Source organism: Lagenorhynchus albirostris, chromosome 2, assembly GCF_949774975.1.
Source record: "Lagenorhynchus albirostris chromosome 2, mLagAlb1.1, whole genome shotgun sequence".
NCBI classification, from domain to species: Eukaryota; Metazoa; Chordata; class Mammalia; order Artiodactyla; family Delphinidae; genus Lagenorhynchus; species Lagenorhynchus albirostris.
Window position 1 is genome coordinate 166366749 of NC_083096.1, and position 27050 is coordinate 166393798.

The 27050-nt window shown below is 48.7% G+C and overlaps 1 protein-coding gene across 3 annotated transcripts in view; it reads right to left on the reverse strand.

The window, feature by feature from the left end:
- Positions 1 to 25202, reverse strand: part of MAN1C1 (mannosidase alpha class 1C member 1) — a 131724-nt gene extending 106522 nt beyond the window's left edge. Inside the window, exon 1 of one of the 3 annotated variants that reach the window (XM_060141012.1) lies at positions 24366 to 25202. In XM_060141012.1, coding sequence (XP_059996995.1) covers positions 24366 to 24905 — 540 coding nt within the window. In that variant the 5' untranslated portion in view covers positions 24906 to 25202. Of the gene's footprint in view, positions 1 to 10152; positions 10174 to 24365 lie in introns of those variants that run through there. The other 2 variants (XM_060141011.1, XM_060141013.1) reach the window with 2 other exon arrangements.
- Positions 25203 to 27050: the final 1848 nt, after the last annotated feature.

Consider the following 27050-nt stretch of genomic DNA (forward strand, 5'->3'; position numbering starts at 1 on the left):
GTCAAGTCAGGCTTCCCAATGCGGCCACACACCGATTAAAGCAGAAGCTCGCTGAGCATTAAAAAAAGGACAATTATTTGGAGGAGAGAAAAACTGCTTTGGCAACAGCACAGTCCTGGGACCTGGGAGAGCTCGGGGGTGAGCACCCACCCACCCCTTGGGATGGTGCTTCCTTAACTCAGAGCCTGGATCCGGCTCAGCAGTCCCTTCAAAATATAAGTCAGAACAGCTTTCCTTTTACAAAGCCTTGCCCTCTGGAAGGAGTCAGGTGCCTCATGAATCAGTATAGCAGCCTGGGGTCCCCTAAGACAACAATCTCTACTCCAGATTTGAAGTCTTTGACAGATCTTCATCTGGAAAGGCAACCCCCAGTACCCCTGCGTTCAGGAATAAAAACTAAGGCTCAGAGGGCTCAATCTGTCCACAGTTGCACAGCACATCAGTAAGAGAAAAGTGATTCTAGGTTCCTGGACTGGGGGATAGGAAGGGATGAAGGACTCAGGCTCATCTATCTGGATGCTGCTGCTCTACAATCCCCAGAGTTGCCGAAGTCCTCTCTCTGTCCAGCCGGAAATAGATCAGAGTTTTTCCACCTTGGCACTACTGACATTTTGGGCTGGATAATTCTTTTTCGTGGGAGGCTGTCTTGTATAATGTCAATGTTTATCAGCATCCCTGGCCTCTACCCACTGGATGCTAACAGCATCCCCAGTTGTGACATCTAAAAATGTCTCCAGACATTGCCAAATGTTACCCCAGTTGAAAAGCACTGGAATAGATAGATAGCAAGTTTCAGAGACAGAGCAGTCCCCCAGTACTGTCCTCCCAAACATGCCTCACCCCCTGTCCCCTAGAAAAGAGCTGGGCCACTCAGGAAATTTCCCCCAGGAGCCAGACTAGAGGGAAGCTGAGGGCAGCCACAACAGCCCAGTTCTGGGGAAAGCAGCTGAAGGACCAATAGCCACTCTGACTTGGCCCCTCAGCTCAGGACATTGACACCTACTGGATCCAAGAGGGTTCAGGAAAATCAGGGAGTCTGTGGAGCTCCTCACCTGAGAAGCCAGAGGACCTCATCCAGGGCAGGGTGACAGGACATCTAATAAGAAGGCATCTGAATGGGCCACGCAGAGTAGCCACATCACAGCACAAAAAGATGGTTTCCTATAAGCCCCTTGCAGAGCTGGGGCTTATGACCAGCAGTGATGGGGAATTTTCAGGGGTCTCAGCAGAGACATTACACTAGAAGCTAATATTGATTAAACACCTATTTTGTGCCAGGAACTTGGCCAAGCACTTGATGCAGACTCCAACCCTGAGGATGGTTCCATTGCCCAGAAGAGGAAACTGGGGCAGCGGTTAAGTACCTTGTTTAAGGCCCCCTGTTCATCTTGCATGTTGGTAGGAGGACACCCAAGCTCTCTTTGGGACAAAGCACCCTCATGATAGTGCCTTGTGAGGCTCTGGTCCCAGCTCGCAGGACCCACTGAGCCAGAGGAAAAGATGGCCTGACTTGAGGCCGGCAGCAGGCTTCGGTCTTTGCTAAACAGCCTCGTGCCAAGTGCTGCCAGTGGCTCAGCCCCATGCCTGAGCGGGGTGCTGGGGGCCTTCCAGCCCACGGAGCGGGAATGGCGGATGCCAGCTGGAACAGAACTTGAGAACACATTAGCAGAGTCTCACTTTCCAGGAGAACGCGACTCCACTGCACTGAGCAAACTTCTTTGGCAGCAAGGAGGACTCTCAAGAGTCCCAGGGCCACTCAGAGAAGCCCTTTGTTTCCCAACCGCGACCCGGAAGGCAGCAGCGGTCGTGAGGCAGAAGTCGGGGGGCCTCGATGGGAACCACACAGGGCTTCCAGCCCCCACAAGGGGCACAGGCTCCTCAGCGCTGAGCCGGGAGCAGAGCATCTCCCGTGTCCTCGGGAAGGGACTGGAGGCCTCAGGGTCAGCCGGGCAGACTCTTAGGGGGTCAGGAGCTGCTATGAAGGGGCTCATCGGAAGAATAAAGCACTTGGCTTTGGGTGGTCATTGCTGGGAAGTGGGACAGGCCCTCTGGGTCCCCAGAGCACTCAGCAATCCCTGCCCAGGCCAGCCTCTGCCACCGCCGGCAGGTAGCAGGGTGGCCCTGACGTGGGTCCTGGTGCTGACATGCCTCAGATGGAACAAGACTTAATCGCTTTTCTAAATCCCACAACCCAGGAGTAGGAGGACACCTGGGATAAGCCTCCTATTCCCCGCAAAGTACAGATTTTCCCCATGGGAAACATCCTTCCTTCTTTCTGACCGCTGACCTCAGGCCCCGGCCAGGGGAGCAATTAGAATGCCCTCTAACAGGCCAGAAGGACCTGCCTGTGGTTAAAGGATGAGCAGGTTAATTCTGTGTGACCTGTTCAGTGACAAGAGTCAGAGGAACACACATTAGCCTCTCCCTGCAGAGAGCATCTTCCTTGAAGAAATGGTGTTTCTCTCAACTTGGGTCACGGCCCCGCAGACACAGAAAAGACGGACACTGCCCGACGCTGAAGGGTCCTGGCCACAGGGCTGGGCGTGGGGTACTCTTCCTACCTGCTGGGAAGCTGCTCACGGATGACAAGGGCAGAGTGGGGACAGGAATCTGTCCCACTCCAACTACTTGCAGGGCAGCAAGCAGCCAGGAGCAACCCTCCCGGCCCCAGAACAAGACTGTGAGCTGGGACAGAGGCTTAAAGTACAGCTGAGGAGCCAAACGAGCTCAGGGCCCCAGGCCAGAGCAACCAAGAGCCCACACTCGTCTCTCAAGCTGGGCAGTTTGTCTTTCTGCCCAGCTGGGCCTGGTTACAACAGGAGTCTCGGCAAGGGTGGGTCTGCACGTCCCCTCTGGGACAGAAGACAGGCTGGGAGAGGGTTTCCAGTCGGCACTCCAGAACTCAGCGGTGGCTGCCCCTGAGTCTCGGCATCCACTGATTTCTAGAATGTTTGCTTGTTAGTCGGTGGACCCCATTCCAAGTGTCCAGCAGGTGGAAATCTCTCCAGAGCCAAGCTTCCCTCCCTGACTCTTACTGTGGTCATAGACGCCCTTTCTGCCAAGCCAATCCCCTCCAGCTGTCCTTGGAGGGGTGCTTATTTACTAAATGGACAAATGAAAAAATAAGCTCCCATAAGAGCAATAAAGCCTTCCTTGAGCCTTTGTCCTAAAACTGATTTGAAATAGGAGAGCCAGGTTTTCCAGGTGAGAATTACAGGGTTTGTAGATTAGGGCGACAACCAAGCCTCCTTTATTTTTATTCTGTAAGGACTAAATTGATATTTACTTGCACAAGCCAATGGCAAAAAAGGGCAGCCAGCTCTCCTAACAGCCATTTATACACCCAAATGCGGTAGAGATATGAGTCTAAAATGGCAGGAAGAGAACTCAGGGTGTGACATGTCAGAGATAAGTTCTGTGTTGTCTCAAAGAGAGTGTCCTATGGTTAGAAGCCCCTGTCCCTTGCTGGAGGGGAGACTTAGTTAAGCCACAGAGAGGCCACAGAGTCAAGGGGACAATGACTGACCCAGTCTCTCTCAGGAACTCCCCAGTACAGGCCCCCGAACGAGCTCAGAAGCAACTACACGGAAGCAGCCTGGAGCCGTGGTTGCCGCAGAGGTTGGCCAGTCTCTTAGAGGCCGTGGCATGGTAAGCACCAGGCGCGGATTTGTCGACAAAAGGCTCCAAACTCCTACAGAGTTTCTCATTAGATCCTTCAGCTCTTGGTCAAACTTACACGTGTTTACCAAGGTCACAGCTCAGCAATGAACCAGATACCTCCTCATCCATCCCTTGAGGGTAGGAGAAATAAATGTTGGGTAAGAAACAACGCTGAGGACCTGATTTATAAAAGCAAAAAGGACAATCTGTCTTGCGGCAGGGAAGACCTGCCTCATGCCCAGGGTAATTGGAGACGCACGGGACCCCGACTGCATTGGGGATTGCAGATCTGTGTACACGGGGGCTGCCAGCATTTATACCCTCTGCTTTTTGAGTCAGAAGCTGGTTCTGTCCCATCACTTTGGCAACTCAGCATGGCCAGTGGCTAAAGGTCTTCTTAGGAGCCAGTACAGTTATGGGCAAGATGGAGCACCCTGGCATTTTCAACATGAGAAGCAACAAGGCTGGAATATGCTCAACCTCTTGGTTCACCCTGTGACGTTGGGCAGGAGCCAGATCCTTCCATCAGAGGCAGGGCAGCTGTAGAAGAGCATCAGGCAGCCTCTCAGAACCCCAGGAACCCTGAGGTATCCCCTTGGAGGCAGGGAGTCCAGCACTCTTGGTCCCTCCAGCCCAGAAGCCGCATGTGTACCTGATGCCAGGAACAGAAACACGTGTATGGGCAGATGGCCTCCCTGAAAGCATCTCCTGCTTGGGAAATGACAGCAGAGCCTCACAGGACAAGGGGTCCCGCAGGGAAATACGGAGCAGCTGAGAATGGAAAGAACAGCTAGGTTCCTAGGCAGGTATTCAGGGCAAGAGGCAGAGGTTCCCATCTCAGAGCTCACCACTGGCAAACCATAACAGCAAAAAGGCCAGCAGCTTGAACTTCAACACCATTAAGAACAGCTACCCAGCCCCAAGACTGGGACAGCAGGTGCAGTCAAAGGCTCAGCCAATACGGACCAAGGATCCCCTCAGAAGCTGCTGGTAAAGTCCAGAAATATGAGGACTTCTTTGGCTGCAGAGAGGCTCGGTCAAGATAAAGTCTACAGGACAGAGGTGAGAACAGGGTCAGGGTGAGCCAGAGAGACAGGAAGGCATCAGCCAGACTTAGGTCTCTCTTAGGTCTCCTTCTCCATTTCTCCCCACACTCTGTGGATTCACACCGCTGCTAGGAGAATACCTGGGATTTCTGACATTCCAAAGGCGCCTTAGTATTAGCGTGCTCTGTATGTCATTGTATGGTGCATTGGTCACAACGACAAAAACTGAAGCTCAGAGTCTCTGGTGGAAAACACAAAGCACCTTCAGAAGACCTGCTCAGCCTGCACGTTCTGCAAAGAAACTGGTGCCAAGAGCCCTCCTGAGACGCAAGTGCCTGCGAGTGGCGAGTGCTAGGCGGTGCAGGAAGGTACCACTTCCAAGCTAGGTGAAAACTCAAATCAAGAGTCCTGGGGTCCTTCCTGGCGCACGCTTGGCGTAAAGGTTAAGAACAGTGCTCGTGAAACTCCCAAAGAAACGCAGCGGGCTGATTGGGTTTCCACCATTATGTTGTTGACAGCTAGCAGGAGACTGGTAGTCAGGGAAGAATGACAGTTTGGGGATTCGTATGATGACAATTAGCCAAGTTCTGCTCTGCTTTTCTCTTTACAAAGAAAACTTCCCTTCTCTTTGCTCTTGGAATGCCATGTTAGAAGAGAGACATTTCCATGGCAACCACATACACATTTAGTGATGTGTCACTAAATTTGTGAGTGCACAAAGGCACATTAGGAGACTTTCTGAATGTGGCAAGAGAAATAGACTTTCATAATTGAATGTTGCCCTCAAGTAGAGTTTACCATTTGCTGAAAGCTGAGGCTGCAGCCAGAGATGCTAACTCTGCCTCGTCAGAATCGAGGCTTGACCCCAAAACCTCAGCTTTAGATGAGGGCTGTCTCTTTGAGAGGCTGCTGCCCAGAAAGGGGCCTCCACAGATGGGGCACAGAGCTGGGGGGCCAGGATGGCCTCGGCAGAGGCAGGGAAAACAGATCCATCTCACTCTTGACGAGAGCCTGAAGAGAGGGAGAGCTACCTGCATGAGCACCAGACACCACCCTGATCCTTCCCCAGCACCTCACGACCCCTAGACTATCATCTGTTCTACCAAAGAGAGTACAGGAAAAGATTAGCACCAGTATCAGACAGCTTCCCTAAGAAGAACAAACTAAAAAGAATGCTGAAATCTAGAGCCAGAAGTCCCAGGTGGGTGTCCTAGTTCTGTCTCTTCCTAATCATGGAAATTCGAAAACCATTCTTTTTCTAAACCTCCATTTGTACATGGGGAATATGCTTCCTGATTACCAAATGCTTCAAGGAGGCAGCGGATGTGGAAGCATCCCTACTAAACTGCAATGCTGATAAACTATAGCACTGTTTATAAGGCGGCACTGGCTTGGCCCATGCACCCCTAAGGGGACCTCTGCCAGATGCAGCCTGGGCTGCCAGAGCATGGCTATGTAGAAGGGGCCACCCCAACTCTGTTTGTGCCCATTGGGGCTGCTGTGGATTTACGGTGGCCTGACTCCAAGTCTCTCCAGGAGCTGGTACAGCAAGGGTGAGAGTACAGCCCTGCAACACCTCCCCAGCCCCAGAGGCTCTGATGTTGGCCTTTCTGATCCTCCCTGGCCGCACACCTACCCTAGGGTCCTAAGCCAGTCAGTACAGCAGCCAGAAGGGCTCAAATATTCAATTCTACCTACCTGCCACCCCTCCCCCAACCTCCTTATTCTCTCCATTACTCCTTCCCACTCAAACTAGACCTTGGCCTCCGTGTTTCAAGGAAAGAGAAGCCACCACTGGAAAGCAAACAAGAGAAGCTAAATTTTGCCTTTTGAGTTTCCAAGGGCCTGGGTCCTGGCAATGAGAAGTTTTCAAGAATAGTTTTGACCGCATGTGACTCACTTCACATGCTTGATTCAGAACTCACCCCCAGATGCCTCTGCCTTAGGAGAGCAGCATTGCTTCAGGGTAAGAGACAGCACCTCCATACTGGAGCCCAGTGAAGTGCCCCTTTCCCCCGTCACAGCACTCCTTTCCTGCCACCCTCACCTCCCCACCATCAGCCTAATCTATGAGCTGGGCTTGGGCCTGCCTCCTTGTTCTACTTGTAACCTGTCCTCCCTGAGGTGAGGACACACTCTGCCACCATCCCAGGCTCAGGGTCTAACACTTTCCACTCACAGACACCACCTGGATCAGCCCTCCTGAGCCCACCACGTGGCCCTTCCACTGCCCACGGCACTGCCCTGTACCCTTCCCATCACACGCGTCCACCACACTGGAGAGGTTCAACCACCACTGAGGGCCAGGCCCTGGCCTGCCCAGCTGCCCTTGTGAACTCCGTCCAAGTTCCCAGGCCCTGCGGCCCCTCCCTGCTCACTTCTGACGCCCTGGTCCCAGCTCCCCTACGCTGAGGCTCACCCCAGATAACTACTTTGGTTTATGCCAGAGGGGCTGGCATACTTGGCTCCAGAAGTCACCACCTCCCCTCATACGGCTGATGAGAACACAAACATTTCCACAGTTTTCTGCTGTGGAAAACTGGCGATTCCTCAATAAGTTAAACATAGAATTATCATATACCCAGTATTCCACTCTTAAAAGGACTGAAGACATATGTTCACCCAAAGATAGTACATGAATGTTCATAGCAGCATTATTCATAATAGCCAAAAGGTAGAAGTAACCCAAATGGCCGTCAACAGGTGAATGGATAAACAATATGCGGTATATCCATTCAATGGACTATTATTCAGACAGAAAAAGAAATAAAATTGACACATGCTGCAACATGGCAGAGCCTTGAAAACATCATAAAGGCCACATATTGTGTGATTCCATTTATGTAAAAGATCCAGAATAGAAAAATGCATAGAAACAGAAAGCAGCTTGGTGGTTGCCAGGGGCTGAGGTGGGGGTGGGAGATGGGACGTGGCTGCTCAGTGGGTATAGGGTTTCCACTTGGGGGGATGAAAAAGTTCCAGAATGAGATAGTGGTGATGATCACACAACACTGCGAATGCACGTAATGCTTCGGAATTGTATGCTTTAAAACGGTTAAAAGGATACATGTGGGCTTCCCTGGTGGCGCAGTGGTTGAGAGTGTGCCTGCTAATGCAGGGGACGCGGGTTCGAGCCCCGGTCTGGGAGGATCCCACATGCCACGGAGCAACTGGGCCCGTGAGCCACAACTACTGAGCCTGCGCGTGTGGAGCCTGTGCTCCGCAACAAGAGAGGCCGCGGCGGTGAGAGGCCCGCGCACCGCGATGAAGGGTGGTCCCCACTTGCCACAACTAGAGAAAGCCCTCGCGCAGAAACGAAGACCCCAACACAGCCAAAAATTTTTAAAAATTAATTAATTAATTAAAAGAAGGCTCAAAATTAAAAAAAAAAGATAAATGTTATGCGTATTCTACCTGTAATTAAAAAAAACAGTCACCACCTCACAGAACAGTGCATGCAGTTCCTTGGTGCCCCGAGCAGCCTCTGCAGCCTTGCTAAGGCTTTGGGGTCTCCGGAGCTCCAGGACTGGAGAGGGGGTGCTGGCTTGGGCCCCCCCAGGGGGCAGCACTGCAAATGTGCACAGAGTCAGGGAGTTGGACACTTTCACCTTAGCTGGTGGGGCTGCTACAACCAACATAAACACTCTATGAGGACAGGCACAGACGAAGGAACAGGAACTCACTTCAGCTTTCAGAGCCTCTCTGAGGAGGCTGAACAACCCAACCCAGGCTGCTGTTGAAAACACGGTGACCATGAGGGAGAAAGACATCACACACCTTTCAGCCGTGCGACGATAACTATAAACCTGCATTAACCAGCACTGGCCGCGTCGCACCTGTTATCCCAGGAGGATGAGCAGACCTAAATATTCAGACTGTAAGATGCTCAAACCACCATAGGAAAAGTCAGAATGATTTGGCCAAGGCGGAAAAAGCCAGGACTGCCAGGTTGCAACCAGACCGGGACTGCTTTGAACCAGAGCTTTCAGGATTTCTTCTAGATGTACGGTCCAGCCTATTTTCAATCCCAGGCTGAGGCCAGGACACAGGGTACCTTATGCAGCACTGGTGGGGCTCAGCTCTCAGGAGAAAGTCTGGAAGGGTGGCCTGGGTGAGAATGCCACTTAGACATGCCTTAGATGGCAGTTTCAGCAGGGACTTTGCCAAATGACCCTCCCTTTAGTGGTCAGGGGCTTCGTTTCAAGAGAACACTCCCATTGGAGCAGAGATGCTGGCCACAAGCTGAGAAGAACGTGGTGGGATCTGGTCACCGCTTACGGTCACAGGGAAAAGACAAAATGCATTGTCACCACTCCACAATGTCTTCCTTTCCTCCACAGCAGTGAAGATTAAACCGTGCCTCCTCCCCCAACACGTGGCCGCCTCCTTTGCTGAGGAAGGAGCCGGCCTGTGCATCTTTAGTGTGTGGTCAGGCCGGAGGATGCACACACCCTATTTCTAGAAAGGAGATGAAGGAAGGGCTCGCCATGTTCTGCTACAAGGCTGAGCTCACTCAGCATCAGGCCGGGAAAGAGTCACACACCGTCCTCAGGTTGGCTCTTGGGCTCTCAATTGGAAATCAAAGAGCAGACAGCTCAGAACACCGGCTCTTTTTAGCAGAGGCCCTGATATACAATCAGAAGACAAAGGGGAGAGACAGATTCTCTAATCTTCGATGCCAGCAAGGAAGGAAAGCCGAGGGGTCTGTGACCAGTGAAGGCAGTGCTCTGAAGCCAGGAGGTGGTTGAAGAAGAGAGGAAACTAAAGGCAGGCCGCTCAGGAGAGGGCACCGGGCTGCAAGCCCACACCAGCCCAGGAGCTGCGTACAGGGCTCAGCGGGCAGCCAGGCGTGGCAGAACCATTGGTGAAAGGAAAAAGGAAGCTCTCTTGGTCCCTCAGCCACCTGCCTCTATCTGCTCCCCAAATCTCCGTTCCTTCTCTAAAACACTTATGCTCCTGAAGGCTCTGACCCCTGCGCCTCTCTGTCCAGGCTTTCCTCGAATGGCTTTGCGCTCAAGTCTTCAGCCCCCAGCACTCCATTCTAAATCCGCATCTCCTGTGCCATCACCCCAAACAGTCCCAAACCAGTATTTCCAACCACGTGGATTTCAAAGGCATATCATTTTTATTGTGTCTGGAATTCAACTCATCTCCCCCTCCCAGGATTTCTCACTGTCCCCACTTCCTGAGGTCCCCATTGACCCCAGGTAGAAACCTTGGCCATTCCAAACTTCGCCTTCCACATCCACACCTGGAACACCCCCCCAGATGCAGCACATGGAGCCTCTTGCTCTCCGAGGAGCCCACTACGCCTGGTATTCTCCACATTTGCCTGAAACACCAACCTTTCCCCCAAGCTCACCTCAAGTTGATGTGACTCCCAGCCCTTTGTTCACCCCTTGATTTGGGCACCTCCATGGTGCTACAATTATGTACACACACACACCTGTCGCACCCTGCCTAGATGTGGTACTCAGGAGACAGAAGCCTCATCTTTGCATCCTCAGCATCTAGGGCATTGCCTGGCAGGCGGTGAGAACAAGGTGAGCTCTCTGGAAAAGTTGAGCTGTAATAAAACACACAAGCAGCAAGTAGTTAATATTCCTCTCGCTGTGTATCAGCTCAACTACATTATTTCGTAAGGTCTGGTTTGGACCTGTTTGACAACTAGATTTCCAACACGAATCTGCTCTGCAACTCCAGCAGTCACATGAAGGTGGTTTCTAGAACAAAAATGATGGGGGAAAAAAACAGCAGCTAAAAGGAGGAAGGACTGAGGATTGTATCAAGAGAAAATGAAGGGAGAGGAAGTTGGGCCCAGGAAAGCCCCAGACCCTCTCCAAACTAAGGAATGGCATCCACCTGGGAGGGCCAGAAGAGAGGGACCCATGCAGAAATGCCTCAGCATCTAATTAAACGTTTTAGACTCTACTGCACACGAGAAAGAAAACTACGTCCCCCACGGAACCCTGATAAATGAGTCGTTTCCAACCAATCTATCACCATGGCATCTGGGCACCTCAGGAAGATGAAAATAAGACCAATACATAAATGAAAACCAATATACAAACAATCGTCTCCCCGCACAGGCCTCCAGGAAGCCACAGCTACAGCCATCTGCCAAGTTCCACCCTTGTCACTGTTTCCTGCAGCCAGAGGCCTCTGAGTAAGCATGGTTTAACGTAAGGTGTAGCAACAGAAGGAAATTTCTTCTCTGAAGTTTGCCTCTCCATTAATGCTCCTACACTAAATGTCTATTGCTTGAAGCTGGAATGAAATGAGTTTGGCATGAATAGGACTTGTTCTATATGCCATGTCAGCCAAACAATTTGCTAGAAATAGTTGGGGCAGACTGACGAAAGATTGCAACTTGACACAGGTTGAGAATGCAAAGGTTTCTTGCATGGAAACAGAGCTCTCGGTGGGGGGGACCGTCACTAAGCCGTGGGAAGGATACTCACACTCATCTATGGCACAGTCTCACCTCCTGCAGCTTCCACGCGGAGGTGGCCTGGGTAGATTTGATCTGATCCACCCAGAACAGCAATGCTCAGGTTCAGTAACATCCAGCACCTGGCAAGGCAGTTATGCTATGAAATTGCAGCATTGCTGCCTGAGTCTGAACACCTGGGACTGGGTTCAGTTCTTTCACTTCTTCAATATCTGTTGCCTGAGCATCTGTTACTTGATTTTAGGGCCCAAGCAGCAATGTGAAAGGCTACTCTGTTAACTGGAAAGGGGCAGAGGCAGCCATAGGAGGGAGGTTGATGGCCTTTTGGGAAATCAACTTCTGGACAAGCAAATATTTTCATTCCAGATGTTTATGTTCTGCCTGCTTCCCCCCCCCCAAAATCTAGGTGGGACAGGCAAATATTTATGCAGCTAACCAATGCTTCCCTTCCTCCATGCATCCGTATGTAGTGGGAAGTGATTCTGACGCATGACACTATCAAGCTATAAAATTCCTTAAAGCCAGAGACTCATCTCTACTTTTCCTTTAGCTCACATAGCTTTCAGTGTATAACTGAGGCTCAATAGATAGTGTTTCCAAGATTTTTTCTTAAAATTTTAATAAACGTATGACTTCTCTTGATGTTAACGTTATATGTTCTTAACACTGGAAAACTGTTTTAATTGAGTCTTTTCTCTAGCTCATTTTTTTTTTTCTTACCTGATCCTGGTCTAGGTCTTAATAAATATAGAAAATTTCCAACCTCTTCCAAAAGTGGGTAAAAGGGAAATATAGCCAGAAAGGAGATACAAGTTCGGTGAAGACAAAACTGCAACAGGCGAGTTCTAAAGCATAGCTGTACATTAGAATCATCTGGGAAGTGTTTAAAAATCCCAACGCTCAGGCTGTACTCCTGACCAATTAAATCAGAACCTCTGGGATAGGAACTCAGGCATCAGTATTTACTAAGTTCCCCCAGGTGATTCCAGACTGCACTCAAGGTTAGAATCCCTGTGCTAAAGATTCAGTTCTTTTGAATGTCTACCAAGACTATGACAATTTCTACGTTATTTCATACCAAAGTGAAAACTCTTCTTCTAAATTGTCACCCTTGAGCCCTCAGATAACATAATAGAAAGAATGTCAACCAAAGAGTCAGGAGAGGAGGTCTGAGTCAGTGCATCACAATTTAAATTGGCGGGGCCTGGAGTTGGTCACTGCCTTTGCAGGGTGTGCATTATCTGAGCTATAAAATGGGATTTTATTTTATAAAATAAAATAAAAATAAAATATAAAATAAAAAAATATTTTATAAAATAAAATACACGCCGTGTACGCCACAAGGCTGTTGTGGGGATCAGCTAAACTCTTAACGGGATGCTAGGGCTCTACTAAGAATACACACAAGGAATCTCTGATTTGATCTGTCCACGAGGGGATAGGTATTAGCTTAGTCCAGGCCCCACTGCCCTCCAAGCAGGCCCCCTGGAAATTCTCCCTGGGAGAATTTAAAAGACAATGGATGGTACAGGGACCAGAGAGTCAGAAACCTCTTTTCTAACATGCAAGAAAACTTCAATTCCAGGGCTGACAAACCAGAATTCTGCTCCCACTGGGCCAAGTTTAAGAGCCCTTTACTCAGAGCACAGAGAATCTAATTATGCCTTAATCGAATCCAGTGCCTAATCACAGAAAATGTCTAATGTTGTTTGTCTCCCTCACTCCCATCTGGATGGACACCACTCTGCTACCATTCTTAGTTACTCAAGGATCAATAATCAGACACAGAGCTCCTACCATGATCATAGGGTGGCTATTACACAAGACCACCTCTGAGACTACATCAGTGTGAAGTCTCTGCCCTTTACGTAGTCATACACCCCAAAAGGCCTGTATCTGAAACTGCTAGAGAAGTCTCTAAACTGAGCTATTTTTCTGTCAAAACATGAACCTTTCTCTATAAAGGGTTTCCTTATACTCTAAAGGAGCAAAATTGATTATATTTATCGGTGGTTCTCTAAAAGGTCCAGTTCTGAAAGCAAGAAACTCAAGTCTTCTTTTCCCACTGATCCTAATAATTAAAAACCAAGGCTACTCCAGAGCTCTGTAAGGTATGTGACAGACATGGAGAATGGCTTCTGGGAGAGTTGGAAAGGGGGAAGATTTGCTGATTTACGTCAAGAACACAAGTACAGAAAAACAAAAAAGGTGCCAAAATGTCTTCCCAGGAGATCAGCATTTACTTGGCAAAGTTTAGGTTTAACCTCTTCAAAGCTCATTCCAGGAATGAAAATGGGGGAGAGGGATCTTAAATAAGAGATTTGTAACTTTAATTCAACACTCCCACCCACCCCAAGTGACACAAGTGAAATTAAAGGTAGCCTGTGCAATGAAACACTACATTTACTTCGTATTGAACTTTCCTGAGTGAGGGAAGATAGGTGATCAGATCCCACAGAATAGTCCTTGGAAATCCTTCAGCCATATATATTTAGCTTCCGTCTGACCAGTAATCAGCAATTTGGACTATACAAATAGTTTTTTTTTTAATGTGGGGATTTACAAACAAAGTTTTAAAAAGTAATCATTACACTTAAGGTAGGGAGACCAGAGAAAATATTTGACAGATTAAAAAATCCTGAAAGCCGCACTAATGGAGACTGCTGGAACATCACAGATATCAGCAAATATTTCTTCTAACACCTAAAAGCAGATGAGCAAAACATGCACAAATAGTTTAAGATGACATCAACCAGAAATTAACATACCCTTTGAGGATTACTGTATCTATTCAGGATATAATTTCAACAAAAAATTATATTTCATGCATCCAATACCAATTACCAAAAATAATTAGGAATCTTTAAATATCTAATCTATACCAAAATATACACAGTAAAGTTTGTGCACTTGATTCAGGAGTCTTCAGAGACTTACTCAAGGTCTACTTATTTGTACTTTATATATAATGCTAACAAGCTAGACTGAATGGTTTCCTAGCCATCTGCAGGTTAGAAAATAGCAAAATAGGAAGAGTAGCGAACAAAGCAGCCAGAGGCAGGTATCCTGACAGCCAAAAGAAGTGACAGCTGACAGCCTAACAGAAAGAGGGGAGAAAAACTGCTTAAAAGCAGATGAATCTAGAATCTCAAAAAAGTAGCATTCACAATGTTTGGCATAACATTTTTACAAATGACTAGTGTTACATGAAGTTGTAGGAAAATGTGACCCATAACCACGAGAGAAAACAGTCAACAGGGACAGACCCAATGATGACAAAGATGTTGGCAAAAAAAGACTTTTTGAAAAGCTATTACAAATACGCCTTAGGACTTAAAAGAAAATCTGGAAACAATGCGTGAACAGATGTGAAACATTGGAGAGCCCAAAACAATGAAAAAGGCCCAAATGGAAATTCTAGAAGTAAAAAAATACCTGAAAATTAAAAATTCACTGGGTGGGCTTAACAACAGATTAGATATTACAGAAGAAAAGTTCAGTGAAATTGAAGATGGGTTAATATAAATTATCCACACCGAAGCACAGAGATAAAGACTGAAAAGAAAATGAACACAGACTTAGTGACTTCTAGGAAAATTATCAAGCAAATTAACTTATATGTAAGTTGAGTTCTAGAAGAAAGACAGATTAGGGTAGGAAAAATATTGAAAAAATATGGGCCAAAATTTTTCCAAACTTGAAGAAAAATATCAACCTACAGACACAAGAATCTCAACAAGCCCCAAGAAGGATAAACAATGACATCCACATTTAGGCACAGCATAGTCAAATGACTTAAAAATAAAGAGAGAATCTTAATAGCATCCAATGGGAAGGGAAAGACATTACGTGCAGGGGAATATAATCTCTTATCAGAAACAACACAAGTTACAAGACAATGGGTCTTTCATGTAAAGAAAGTGAGGAAAAGTCAACTTAAAATTCTATATCAAGCAAAAATACCCTTTTAAAAGGAGGGCAAAATAGAGACACTTTCAGAAAACAAAAGCTGCAAGCATTTGTCACCAGTAGACCTACACTAAAAGAAATGTTCAGAGGAATTCAATTTATAGGTTCAAGGCAAATCCAATCAGAATCCCAGCAGGATTTGTCATAGAAACTGACATGCTTATTCTCAAATGTAGGCAGAAATGCAAAAGACTTATAATAACTAAAGCCATTTTGAAAAAGAAGTTCAAAGTTGGAGAAATCATGCGACCTGTTTTTAAGACTTACTATAAAGCCCCAGCATCAAGTCAGTATGAGTTGAAACAAGGACCTACTGTATAGCACAGGGAACTATATTCAATATCTTATAATAACCTATAATGGAAAAGAATCTGAAAAAGGTTTTCTCTCTCTCTCTCTCTCTATATATATATATCTGAATCACTTTGCTGTACACCTGAAACTAACACAACATTGTAAATCAACTATACTTCAATAAAAAACTTTAAAAAACCCCAGGAAACAAATAGCAAGATGGTTGGCTTATTACTCAGCCATAAAAAAGAACAAAATAATGCCATTTGCAGCAACATGGATGGACCTAGAGACTGTCATACTAAGTGAAGTCAGACACAGAAAGACAAATATCATATGATATCACTTATATGTGGAATCTAAAAAAAGGGTACAAATGAACTTATTTACAAAACAGGAGTAGAGTCACAGATCTAGAAAACAAACTTATGCGTATCAGGGGATAAGGTGTGGGGGGGCAGATAAATTGGGAGATTGGGATTAACATATGCACACTACTATACACAAAATAGATAACTAATAAGAACCTACTGTATAGCACAGAGAACTCTACTCAATACTCTATAATGGCCTATATGGGAAAAGAATCTAAAAAAAGAGTGGAAATATGTATATGTATAACTGATTCTCTTTGCTGTACACCTGACAGTAACACAACATTGTAAATCAACTATACTCCAATAAAATATTTTTAATTAAAAAAATAAAAAATTAATGATACAAAAAAATGAACGAGAACTCTAAAAAAAAACACGGTTAGCTCAAACACACTCATACTAATAATTACACTAAAAAAAATAGTATGAATTGGCATAAAGACAAATCAATAGAACAGAAGTGTCCAGAAATACAGCTACATACATATAGTAAATTAAGCTAACATGGCATCAAAGCAATTCAATGGGGAAAAGAAAGCTTTTTCAACAAATGGTGCTAAACAACTGGATATTTAAATGAAAATAAAGAACCTCAACCCCTACCTCACACCATATACAAAAATTAATTTGAAGCAGATGAGAGACCTAAATGTAAAAACTAAAATGATAAAGCTTCTGGAATTAAAAGGATACTATCTTCATGACCTTGGGGTAGACAAAGAATTCTTTATTTAAAGTACACACAAAAGCACTAACCATAAAAGAAAACATTGATACACTGGACTTCATCAAAATTTAAAACTTCTGCTCTTTGACTGACACTATTAAGAAAATGAAAAGACAAACCATAGAGTATGAGTATATACATCTGACAAAGGACATATCCAAAATGAGCAAAGGATTTCTAAAATTCAATAAGATAATAAACACTCAATTTTTTTTAATTTAAAAAAGGGGGGCAAAAGATCTGAACACAGACTTAAAAGAAAGATAAAGAAATGGCAGATAAACATATGAAAAGATGTTCAATATCAATAGTTAAAAGGGAACCAAAAATTAAAACCACAACTAAGGGGACTTCCCTGGTGGCACAGTGGTTAAGAAGCTGCCTGCCAATGCAGGGGACACGGGTTCAAGCCCTGGTCCAGGAAGATCCCACATTCCGCAGAGCAACTAAGCCTGTGCACCACAACTACTGAGCCTGCACGCCACAACTACTGAAGCCCATGCACCTAGAGCCCATGCTCCACAACAAGAGAAGCCCATGCACCACAACGAAGAGTAGCCCCTGCTTGCCACAACTAGAGAAAGCCTACAGGCAGCAACGAAGACCCAGCACAGCCAAAACTAAAAATTAATTAATTAATTTTAAAAAACCACACACACACAATTAAGGGACTTCCATGGTGGTCCAGTGGGTACGACTCTACGTTCCCAATGCAGGGGTTCTGGGTTCGATCCCTGGTCAGGGAACTAGATCCTGCATGCCTGTCGCAACTAAGAGTCTGCATGCCGCAACTAAGAAGTCCTCATGCCACAACTAAAGATCCTGCATGCCACAATGAAGATCCGGCATGCCGCAACTAAGACCCAGCCCAGCCAAAATAAATGAATGAATGAATAAATAAATAAATATTTTTTTAAAAACACCACAATTAAATATCACTACACATCAAATATCATGGCTAAACCTAAAAATGTGGACAATACCAAGTGTTGATGGAAATGCAGAACTCTCAACACTTTGCTGGTGGGTCTAACTACTTGGGAAAAGTGTTTCCAGTTTCTTATAAAGTTAAACATACATTTACTCTATGAGCCAGCAATTATACTCCTAGATATTGACACAAAATAAATGAAAATATACCTACATAAAGAATTGTGCATAAAATGTTCATAACAGCTTGATAGCCAAACACTGGAAACAACCAAAAAGTCCAACCACAGGTGAATGGATAAACAAATTGTGGGATATTCATACAACAGAATACATCTCAACAATGAAAAGGAATGAAACACTGATACACACAACATGAATGAATTTCAAAAACATTAGCCTCAGTGAAAGAAGCTTTGAGCAGAATAGCATATATTGTACTACTCCATTTAGTTGAAGTTCTAGAACAGGTGAAACTAATCTCTGGCAACAAATCAAAACAGTGGTCGGGGGTGGATGATGGGAGACTGCTTGGGAAGGAGCAGCGGGAACTTTCTCAGATGATGGGAATGTTCTATATCTTCATAGGGGTGTGGTTTATACGGTTTTCTGCAATTGAGCAAACTTTGTATTTAAGATCTGTGCATTTCCCTATCTGTAAGTTATACTGAAATAAATAGGTAGCACCTGCATCACAGGGTGGTTGTAAAAAAAATAAGATGAGAACACAAAACACAGTCATAGAGAGGCCGGCAGTCTTACCTAAATGACTCATCAGGCCCTATGGGACATGCTGTATTGCACAGTGGATTTTATGGTGACCCCAAGTCATGGCAGAGGTGGAACGAGGGGAGAAGAATATACTATTATTCAGCCACTGAAAATGGTTGTTATTTAGTGAAAGGTATTTGACTAGAAGTTTCGCCTGTAGAGCAGCTGACTCCCAGAGCATGCCAGGTGAAAGCATAATTATTGCTTATCTATTTAGGACACTAATCAATACGCCCAAGTTTCTTCTGTAAAAGTTACCACTCTGGTACTGCACTAAAACAGATGGACAACCTCCCTAGTCTTAGCCTTTAATTAATGAAAATTCAGAGTTAAGAGACATACTCAGACCCCCTTGCGAGTAAGAGCTGTTCTGACCACCTGCCTATTGAGTTTGGAGAGTCCTCAACCCAAATCTTAGAAAACAGCCTTCTCAGGGGAAGAAATACCTACAACTGGACCACCACACTGAGGCCACAGACTGCAGCTATAGTCTCCATGGCTTCAGTTCTCTTTGGGGATGGAGACACCAAAAAACAGGTCTGACAGCGATCTCAGCCACACCCTGCATTTAAGAGAAACAAAACCATACTGCCTTGGCTATTAACTAGCCCCCAGAGCCTAGTGGGGGTGAAAGAGGGAAGGGGAGTGGGATTGAGGTCCTTGAGTCCTCAGAAGTCCTTAAGGAAGCTCCAGTTTTTTTCTTACCATCATCTGCCATGAGAATACAGAGCTTAAAAAGTCTGTTGTTTTCCCCAAGTTATGCAAATACTTGTGCATAAGGCCTTGGCCCCAGGTTAGTGGGAAATAAAGAACCAGAGCTTATTTGAATGAGGGTGGTCTTTTTGGACTGCAGATGCACAGAACTGGAATAATAATAATCCTCGGTTCATGACCTTCATCCCTGCTCCAAGTATGGCCCCTCTTTTAAAGTTAATGTAATAAATGCCCATTATGCTCTCCCGAATCCTGTCCATAATACCCTTGTTAAGTCTTTCCTGACCTGGCTAAAGAAAGCAAGGCAGCGAGAGAATTTCCTGAAGTCTCCATCACCTCCCTTAGTGCAGACTTGACTTAGGATGCAGACTCAGGCACCTTCCCCACGCTACAGACAGTACCCACAGGCTCGTTGCCCACCTAGATTACCAAACAGCTTCCCTGCGTGGGGCTTTCCAATCTGCGAGCCTGATTTATTTTCTTCAGTAAGAGAAAAGACGTAAGTCCTTTGAGCAAAGTATGCCTGATATATATCACAATATTTATTTTTTGGTGGAGTAATGGATCAGTCTTCGGGAAAAGCTAGAGAAAAGGCATTTCTTGAGCTCAGATGTAAATCAGTCACTCTGAAAACTGCAGGGTAATCTATGTTCTTACCCGCCCTGCTAACTACAGTGTGAAATAAGCAGCTGACTTTTAAAAGTCATTGTACTATTTGTTTCTAAAGCTAACACTAAAGACAGAGTTAAGGATGTGAGGCCTGAGAAGCAATTGCTCTTGGAATGCCTGCACCAAGTCCCTAAAATTATGGTGCAGCTCACAATGAAAGCAGAGATCCACCCAACCTGTGGGTGTTAAGTCATACACCTGGTGGGGACAAGGTCTAAGCTTTGGTCTACTTGCAGTGCTCAGTTCTAAGGAAGAAGAATGAAGTGTATAGCTGGGCTTATGATGTAAGGGTCTCCCAAGGGACCTGTCTGGTTACTATAGGGCAATCTTCCCATCTATATTAAATGTATCATAGAGCAGGACGAGAGAGAAACTGAAGGACAAGGGGGAAAAATCTTCAGTGGATTTTCAACTGAAACAGAGCTCTTCAAAGGAAAGCTATTTAAATCTGAGGTGCTCCTAATATTAATTATCCTGAACATCTCACAGCCTCAGATTCACATGCTACAAAGAACACAAAGCCTTTTAATTTTTCTACCTGTCCCTGGGACTAGCAGTGATAAATCAGATATACAGAGAAACCACACATGACTAACGAACCAGCCCGTTAATGGGGAGCAAAGACCATTTGCCAAGATGACTTATTCAGACATAGTCACACATCACAACGAGCAATATCCTGGAGGCTTAACACAGCAGACATGGAAGGTAAGAGCTGGGGCACTCCCTGCCAAGTCTCAGAGACTCCAGGGTGATTCGGGCATCCTCCAGATGCCTGCTATCCAGGCATGAAAGATTCTACTCACGGCTGCCACCTCTCCAGTCCCTTTAAGTTAGACTTGCACTTGGAAAATTACTGCAACTTCTAAAAGGCTTCTTGGGTCACAGAGCCAAGCCCCCAAACCTTGCTGTGGCCCCTACTCTACGACTCTTAGAATTCCATGTACCCTCAGGAAGAAGACCCAGCTTCTGCCACCAGTAACCTTAACTGTTAGTTTATAGATCTTTCCTGTAGCCACTCTGGGCTCCAACTAAGCGTCATATCCTATTCTAGGTGCTTGGGCAGATCCATAAACAAAACAGTAAACAGGTGGGAGCGAGGGAGAGAAAAGGCTCCCCTAAATGCCAGTCTCTTCATTTTACCACGAAAACTGAGGCCCAGTGATAAACAGGAATTTTCCCCTGAGACCAGGGTTGATGGCATGGCTAGGACTTGAACCCAGGCTGGACACTCAGGGCTACTGCCACATACAGTGGTGCATAAGGGCACTGGGCAGAGGGGACGGGGATGGGGGTAAAATTCAATCCACATTCTTCCTGTGGGCTAGGGGCAGCCCCACTCCAGTGCTATGTTCTCACAGCCCCACTCTGCCCAATTCCCTTTAACAAAAGCTCCCTTCACTGAAGGGACAACTGAGGTTCTCCAGATCAGCAACCAACCATCATTAGTAGGACACAACGTAGTTTGAAACCTTTCACTGGGATGTAACCCTGACAAGCTACTCACTCCCAACTCTTGTCATGTGTGAGAAAAGTCTATTGAACTTGAAGAGAAATCCACCTATGACCAAGGTCCCCTAAAATAATTATCACAATAATTTCCTATATAATCATCAGATCTGAAAGGAAAGGCTGCTAGCAAGCCGTTTCTCATTCTCACCAGTCCCTTTACTCTCCATGATCCCAAGATGAGGACCTGTCACTGTTCAATCCCATCTCTAAAGTTCAATATGGGTGAGAGGAATACTTAACTTAATCAACTGTGTGAATATCTACTCTTGACGAGGTGCTAGGGATACAACAGTGAACACCATCACCATCATCAACAACAACACAACATTTTCCCTTACTTCATGGAACTAAGACATGCCGAAAACAGCTGGGAAAAGCCCAGCTGCTATGGAGTCCCTGGCCAGACTGGCAGTCTACTTAGGGGCCAGGTCTGGAAGCAAGAGTTTGTGACCAGCCTCTTCCCCCCTCTCTCATTCCATTTTACAGAAGGAAAAATAAGGTCCAGGAAGGAGAGGAGGTGGCTTGTCCAAAGTCAGACAGTTGAGCTGAGACTCGAATCAATGTCCTCCGGGTTACCCTTTCCACCACACTGCCTCCTCCGAGCTTCCAAAATTGCGAACTGAGGAGAAAATGTTGGTTCTAGTGACAGATTGTTTCCTGATGTGTCTACACCCAGAACATGCAGCTTCAGCCCATCTTATCAGCAGAGACCTTGAGCCCATGTCCATCTCTCAAACTAGAATGTTCATAAGTATGCTTCACTGATCTAGAGCCCAAGTGTCCAGTCTTTATTCACTCTCATTTATCACCCTCTCTGAATCTCTCCTGAAGTTTACTTTCGCTTTAAAAAACCTCATCTTATAAGAACAGAGCCCTTTTTATCTGATGCTAGCTGTCCCTCTGCTCCTGGGGTCTAATCAATCCATGTCTGGAAAAAAAACAAGCCAGAGAGGAAAGCAACAGTCCCTTTTATGAAAACAGGCACCTTTCTAAAATGATCTACCCATGGGCATGGCACAGATAGAAATTTAAATGAGAAGGAAATAAAGACATCCTCCAGCAATTGTCAACTGCATTCCTCATCAGGTGGGACACCAGGGAAGTTAACTCTGTGTTAACAGCTAAAACAAACACTCTGCCCCACATTTTTTCAGGTTGTTTGGGGACCGGGGGAGGTCCAAACTCAAGAAGCCTGAAGAGAAAATGGGCTTCAAAATATAACAGTGTATATAGTCCCGTCCCCTCCATTCTGAGGAGCTTAACGTCTTCAAGATAGTAAGAGGGGGCTCATTGAACAACTGCAGGTATAGACAAGCAGGCTTCCAGCTACTACCAGGGGTGTACAGCGATGCCAGATAGAAAGATCCAGACATCTGGCAACCAACACAGACCTCCACCCATTGTGTTACTTTACATCCACCTGCAAAGAAGTCTCCACACCTCCCACCATGCCCAGCCTCTGCCCACAAGGGAGGCTCTCTTCGTATTGAGGGGCAGAACCTGGTCCCCCGTTAGACAGCCCACCCTCCTTCCCACATGGCTCCCAACCGCAGGCTCTCAGAAATGGGTCCCATATCTAGATGCAAATGCAGAAAGCACCTTTTGAAGAGGGCAGTAGGTAACTCTTAATCCTTTGGGGCATCCTTTTAAAGATCTGATGGCAGCTCTACACCCCGTGAAAAACTGCATGCATATAGTTTAAACGTAATTTCACTGTGGGTTACTGCCCTCCAAGGAGGTCTGAAAGGGTTAATGTTTTCAGAGGCAGCTTTAGGAAAGGGAGCTGGGGTGGTTCAGGTGCGTATTCAACAACACAGCTCCTTAAACAGTGGGGGAGAAATGATGCCCCTTTCTTAGCTACTGCAAGTTCCAGGCTTCAATTAACCTTTGGGATTTCAACAAGGATTTGGAAACTGAGAGTGTGCGCTTGCACACGGGAAACAAGGACTCGTCTTTGTGGTTTCCTCTACTGACATCACAAAATGTCCAGTGATTGCTAGTTAAGATAAGAGTCTCCTTAGCATAGAAGGCTGAGTAACAACAGCAGAGATAAGTAGGGAGAGGTGGGCGTTGGGAGACAGGATATACTGGACAAGGAGAGGAGGACAGCTAAGCTCTCCACTGGCTCTGAGCAGGTCTGGACAGGGCAGGTCCTGACTCTTGCTGCCTGCTCTCCCTGGAAATCAGGGCAGACTTGCTGACTGCTCTGCAGCAAACCAAGAAGTCCAGGCAGAAGCAGTCCTTTCATTCTGGGTCCACGGGGATGGGGGGAGCATCCTCTCCTTTCTAGGGAGCAGACCCTGGCCCACTGCTTGCCCACAGCCCCCTCGTGGCCCGGGGGTGTCACTGCAGCCCCCTCTGCAGTGCTGGGCAAAAATCTTGCGCAGGCGGCTCCAACAGTAGGCAGCTCTAACAGGGACTGAGCAGAACATTTAGTTATCAGTGGTGGCTTGGCAACTGTCTTCAAGCCACAGTGAGGCTGCGTTTGCTTTTGGTTTCTTAAATTAAGACTAAGATTCAGACTCAAAGTGACCCTTCTAACCCCTCTCTGGTACAATCCCTACAGGGAACAAGTCCAAGACCTGCTACATTAAGCCAATAACCTCAGAGCTTCTGTAACATTACCACCGCCTTAGGGATCATTGCTCCTTGCATCACACGCAATTACGTACAGTTGTTCCAAAGCTCAATAGAAACAGTTATCAAGAATGCACAACATCCTCTGGCTTGTAGGTTGCTGGCTAGACTGCAAAATACTTGCAGGTCACCAAATACCTCCCAAATCCTGGCTTTCCAGGTGTAGATCCTAAAGGGGGTTGGGAGATGTCACAATTTAAAGACACACAGTGAGAAACAACATGGCTCTTGGCCCCTTCAAACAGAAAGGGTGTCCATTAATAAGCCTAACTAGCAACTCCACAAAAATCTTATTAACATCTCCACAAAGGGAGGGAGCAGGCCCCACCTGGGCTGAGGACTGGACTGGAAAGACCAGAGTCTGGGGGTGGGGGAAAGTTGGTCCAGTGGTTCAGCTACCATCGGGGGTGCGGATGATTAACTGAACCCGGTAGTGGAAAACTGTGCAGGCAGGAGTGAAGGTGGGAAGTTTGGGAGGAGGGAGGAGGGTATAGAGTGTGCCTGGAGGACCTAGAGTAGACCAGGGAGCCCGGGAGTGACTGGGTCCAGGGGAAATGGATGGAAGCACAAGAGGGTTTTTTCTTTTGTGCGGGGAGAAGAGTCCTTACCTCCTTGATTTTCTCCCGCTGGCTTTGAACTAGGCTCTGGGGCTCCTTACTCTTGTCGGCCCTAGTGCCCAGGACCGGGTGGCGGAGGCGGCTTCGGAAGGCGTTGAAGTCAAAGCTAGAGGAGATGCTCCCCTCCTGCGGTCTGAGGGCCGTGGCGCTGCTGCCCCGGGCCGCCGTGGCCTCCTCCCGCGGCCCGGTGGGGCGGGTGCGCCGCAGCCACCCTTTCCTGCGGCGGGGACTGGCTTGGCTCCTGGGGTCGTCCTCACCCGGGGCTGGAGCCGCGGGGGCCGGGTTCGGAGGCGACTCCTGCTCGCGGGTCAAGGGGTGGCCGGCGACTTGCGCCACTGCCTCCAGGCCGGGCTGCTGGGTCCGGGGGGCCAGGAAGAGGCGCTTGAGGCGAGAGGAGTTGGGCAGCAGGAACAGGGCCCCGAAGCACAGGGTGACGAGGCCGGAGAGGAAGAGAAGGAAGAGGAACTTCTGCGGCAGCCGCAGCCCCCACGGGGAGGCCGGGACGAAGCCGGGCACTTTCCTCATGAGCATCGTTGCCGGACACGGGGCTGGGGACAGTCAGATCCGGCCGGGCCCCTGAGGCCCTGGGAGTCCAGGCACTTGTCAGCAGGGGGCTCGGCGAGGGGAGGTCGTCGAGGGGCGCCGCCCGGGGTGGGGGCCCCTGAGAGTTTCGCCCTGCGGGGGCTGCTCCTGAAGTTCAGGGAGTTTGGAGCGAGTCCTCCCGCGCCGGGACGGGGGAGCAGCAGCCTCGGCGGGGCCCGGGCGAGCGAGGCGGTACGGCTCGGGGCCCGGGCCCGCAGGGGTCGACCGCGCGCCGCAGCCTTCCCTCCGGCCGCCGCGCGGCCCCTCCTCGCAGCGGCCGGAGCCCGCGGGGCCCGCGCTTTCCCGCGCTGCGGCGGCCGCCGGGGCCGTCACATGCCGTCCGCGGCGCCCAGGCTGTCGGCGCGGAGGGGCGCACGCAGGCCTCGTCCCCGCTCCAAGCCGCCCTCAGCCCCTCGGCCCAAAGTTTTGGCCTCAGAAGCAGTTTCCAGAGGGGGTCGTCTCCGGGGGAGAGGTGGCGGCGGGGCCGGCGTGTCAGCTGCGCTCCGAGAGCGCGCCGGCCCGGCCGGGTCGCGACAGTGCCGGGGTTTGGCTATAGGGACACGTCTACAACTTTGCTCCGCCGCAGAGCGGGCGCCGGGGAGAGAGGGCAGGCACTTCTCAGCTTGCGGAGCAGGGTCTTCCCGGGCCCCCGGGAGCGGAGGGATGCCGGGCCCCCTGTCTGGAGCCCGGCGCCTTTCGCGACCAGCCGCGGCGGGGCGGCTGCAGCTGCGCCCGGGAGTGCGGGCTCCCGCCCAGCCAACTCGGTAGGGCTCCGGGTTCCTGCTGGGATCACCTGTTCCCGGTCCCCGCCGGCTCCGCGGAGCGCGCAGTCCCGGCTGCGCCTCCCCAGCCGCAGCTGGCGTCCTCACCGCGGCCGCTCCAGACGGGCCGCTGCCGCCGTAGACTAAGCCGCCGCGCCGCCGCCGCTGCCGAGCCTGCGCCCCACAGGCGCGCACACCACCCGAACGCCCCCGCCGCTGCCGCGGCAGCTCGGGTTTTCACTGAGACAGCACCCGCGGCCCCGCCTCCCGCCGGGCCACGCCCTCGGGCCACGCCCACTGCGCGCCCCGTGGTCCACCTCCGCCGCGGCGCCGTAGCCAGGCCAATGGCCTCGCGGCTGGGGTAGGGAGTGCGGGGGCCAAAGCCCGGGTGGGGAGAGGAGCTGGGACTCCAAGCCACGCCCCCTCCCTCGAAGGGCCAGCGCCGCGCACACTCCCCCCCATCCCGCCAGCACCAATGGTCCAGCTGCGCGGGGTTGGCGGGGGTGGAGAGAGGAGCGAGGTCATTGGCTGCCTCGGAGGGATCCCCGTTGGGCCGCAGTCGTCCATTGGTTAGTGCCCAGCATTCGCTGGACTGGGAGCGACCGAGACGTCCCCCGTACCCCCAACCCTCGCCACTCCGGTTGTTGGTCCCCTAGAGGGGGCAGGAGATCCAGCTTGTCTGGAGGGCTCTGGCGGTCGTTCGGTAACCTCACTCACCCCTCAGTGCCAGTCCAGGATTGGCAGGGGGCGGGGGCCTGCCCAGGGGCCCCGAGAGCTTCCGCGGGAGCCGCGGTGGTGCTGCTGTGGCACGCTGTGAGGACGGGCTGGGCCTGGCTAAGGCAGTGTTTCCACTGCACCCCCCGCAGACCACAGCTCTGCCTTTCTTTGCCTACGGGCCCCAAACCAGGCCTGGGCCCCTGGGTGGGGCAGGGAGGGATGCTAAGTACAGTGGTTTGAGTGCAAGGAAGGAGAAGGAACCTTGGTCGCGTGCGTAGAAGACCACACACAGCATGTGACATGCGTACCCAGATGCTTGCGTGTTTATGTGCACATGTGTGCTTCTATGCGTAGCTCCAGATGCACTCAGAGACTGCATGTGGGTGTGTACCTGCACAAAAACATACACTTAATTTAGGTATGTGATTATACCAAAGCACTTAATTTAAGTATAAGTGATTATACCAAAGCACATGTAATACATATTAGTACAAATATTGACATGTACACACATACCCACAGACACTCACACAACAGATAGGTCCAAACACACGTACACACTGCCAGGCGTATATTCCCAGACACAGATGTGTCTCGACCTCAAGGCCCTCACACT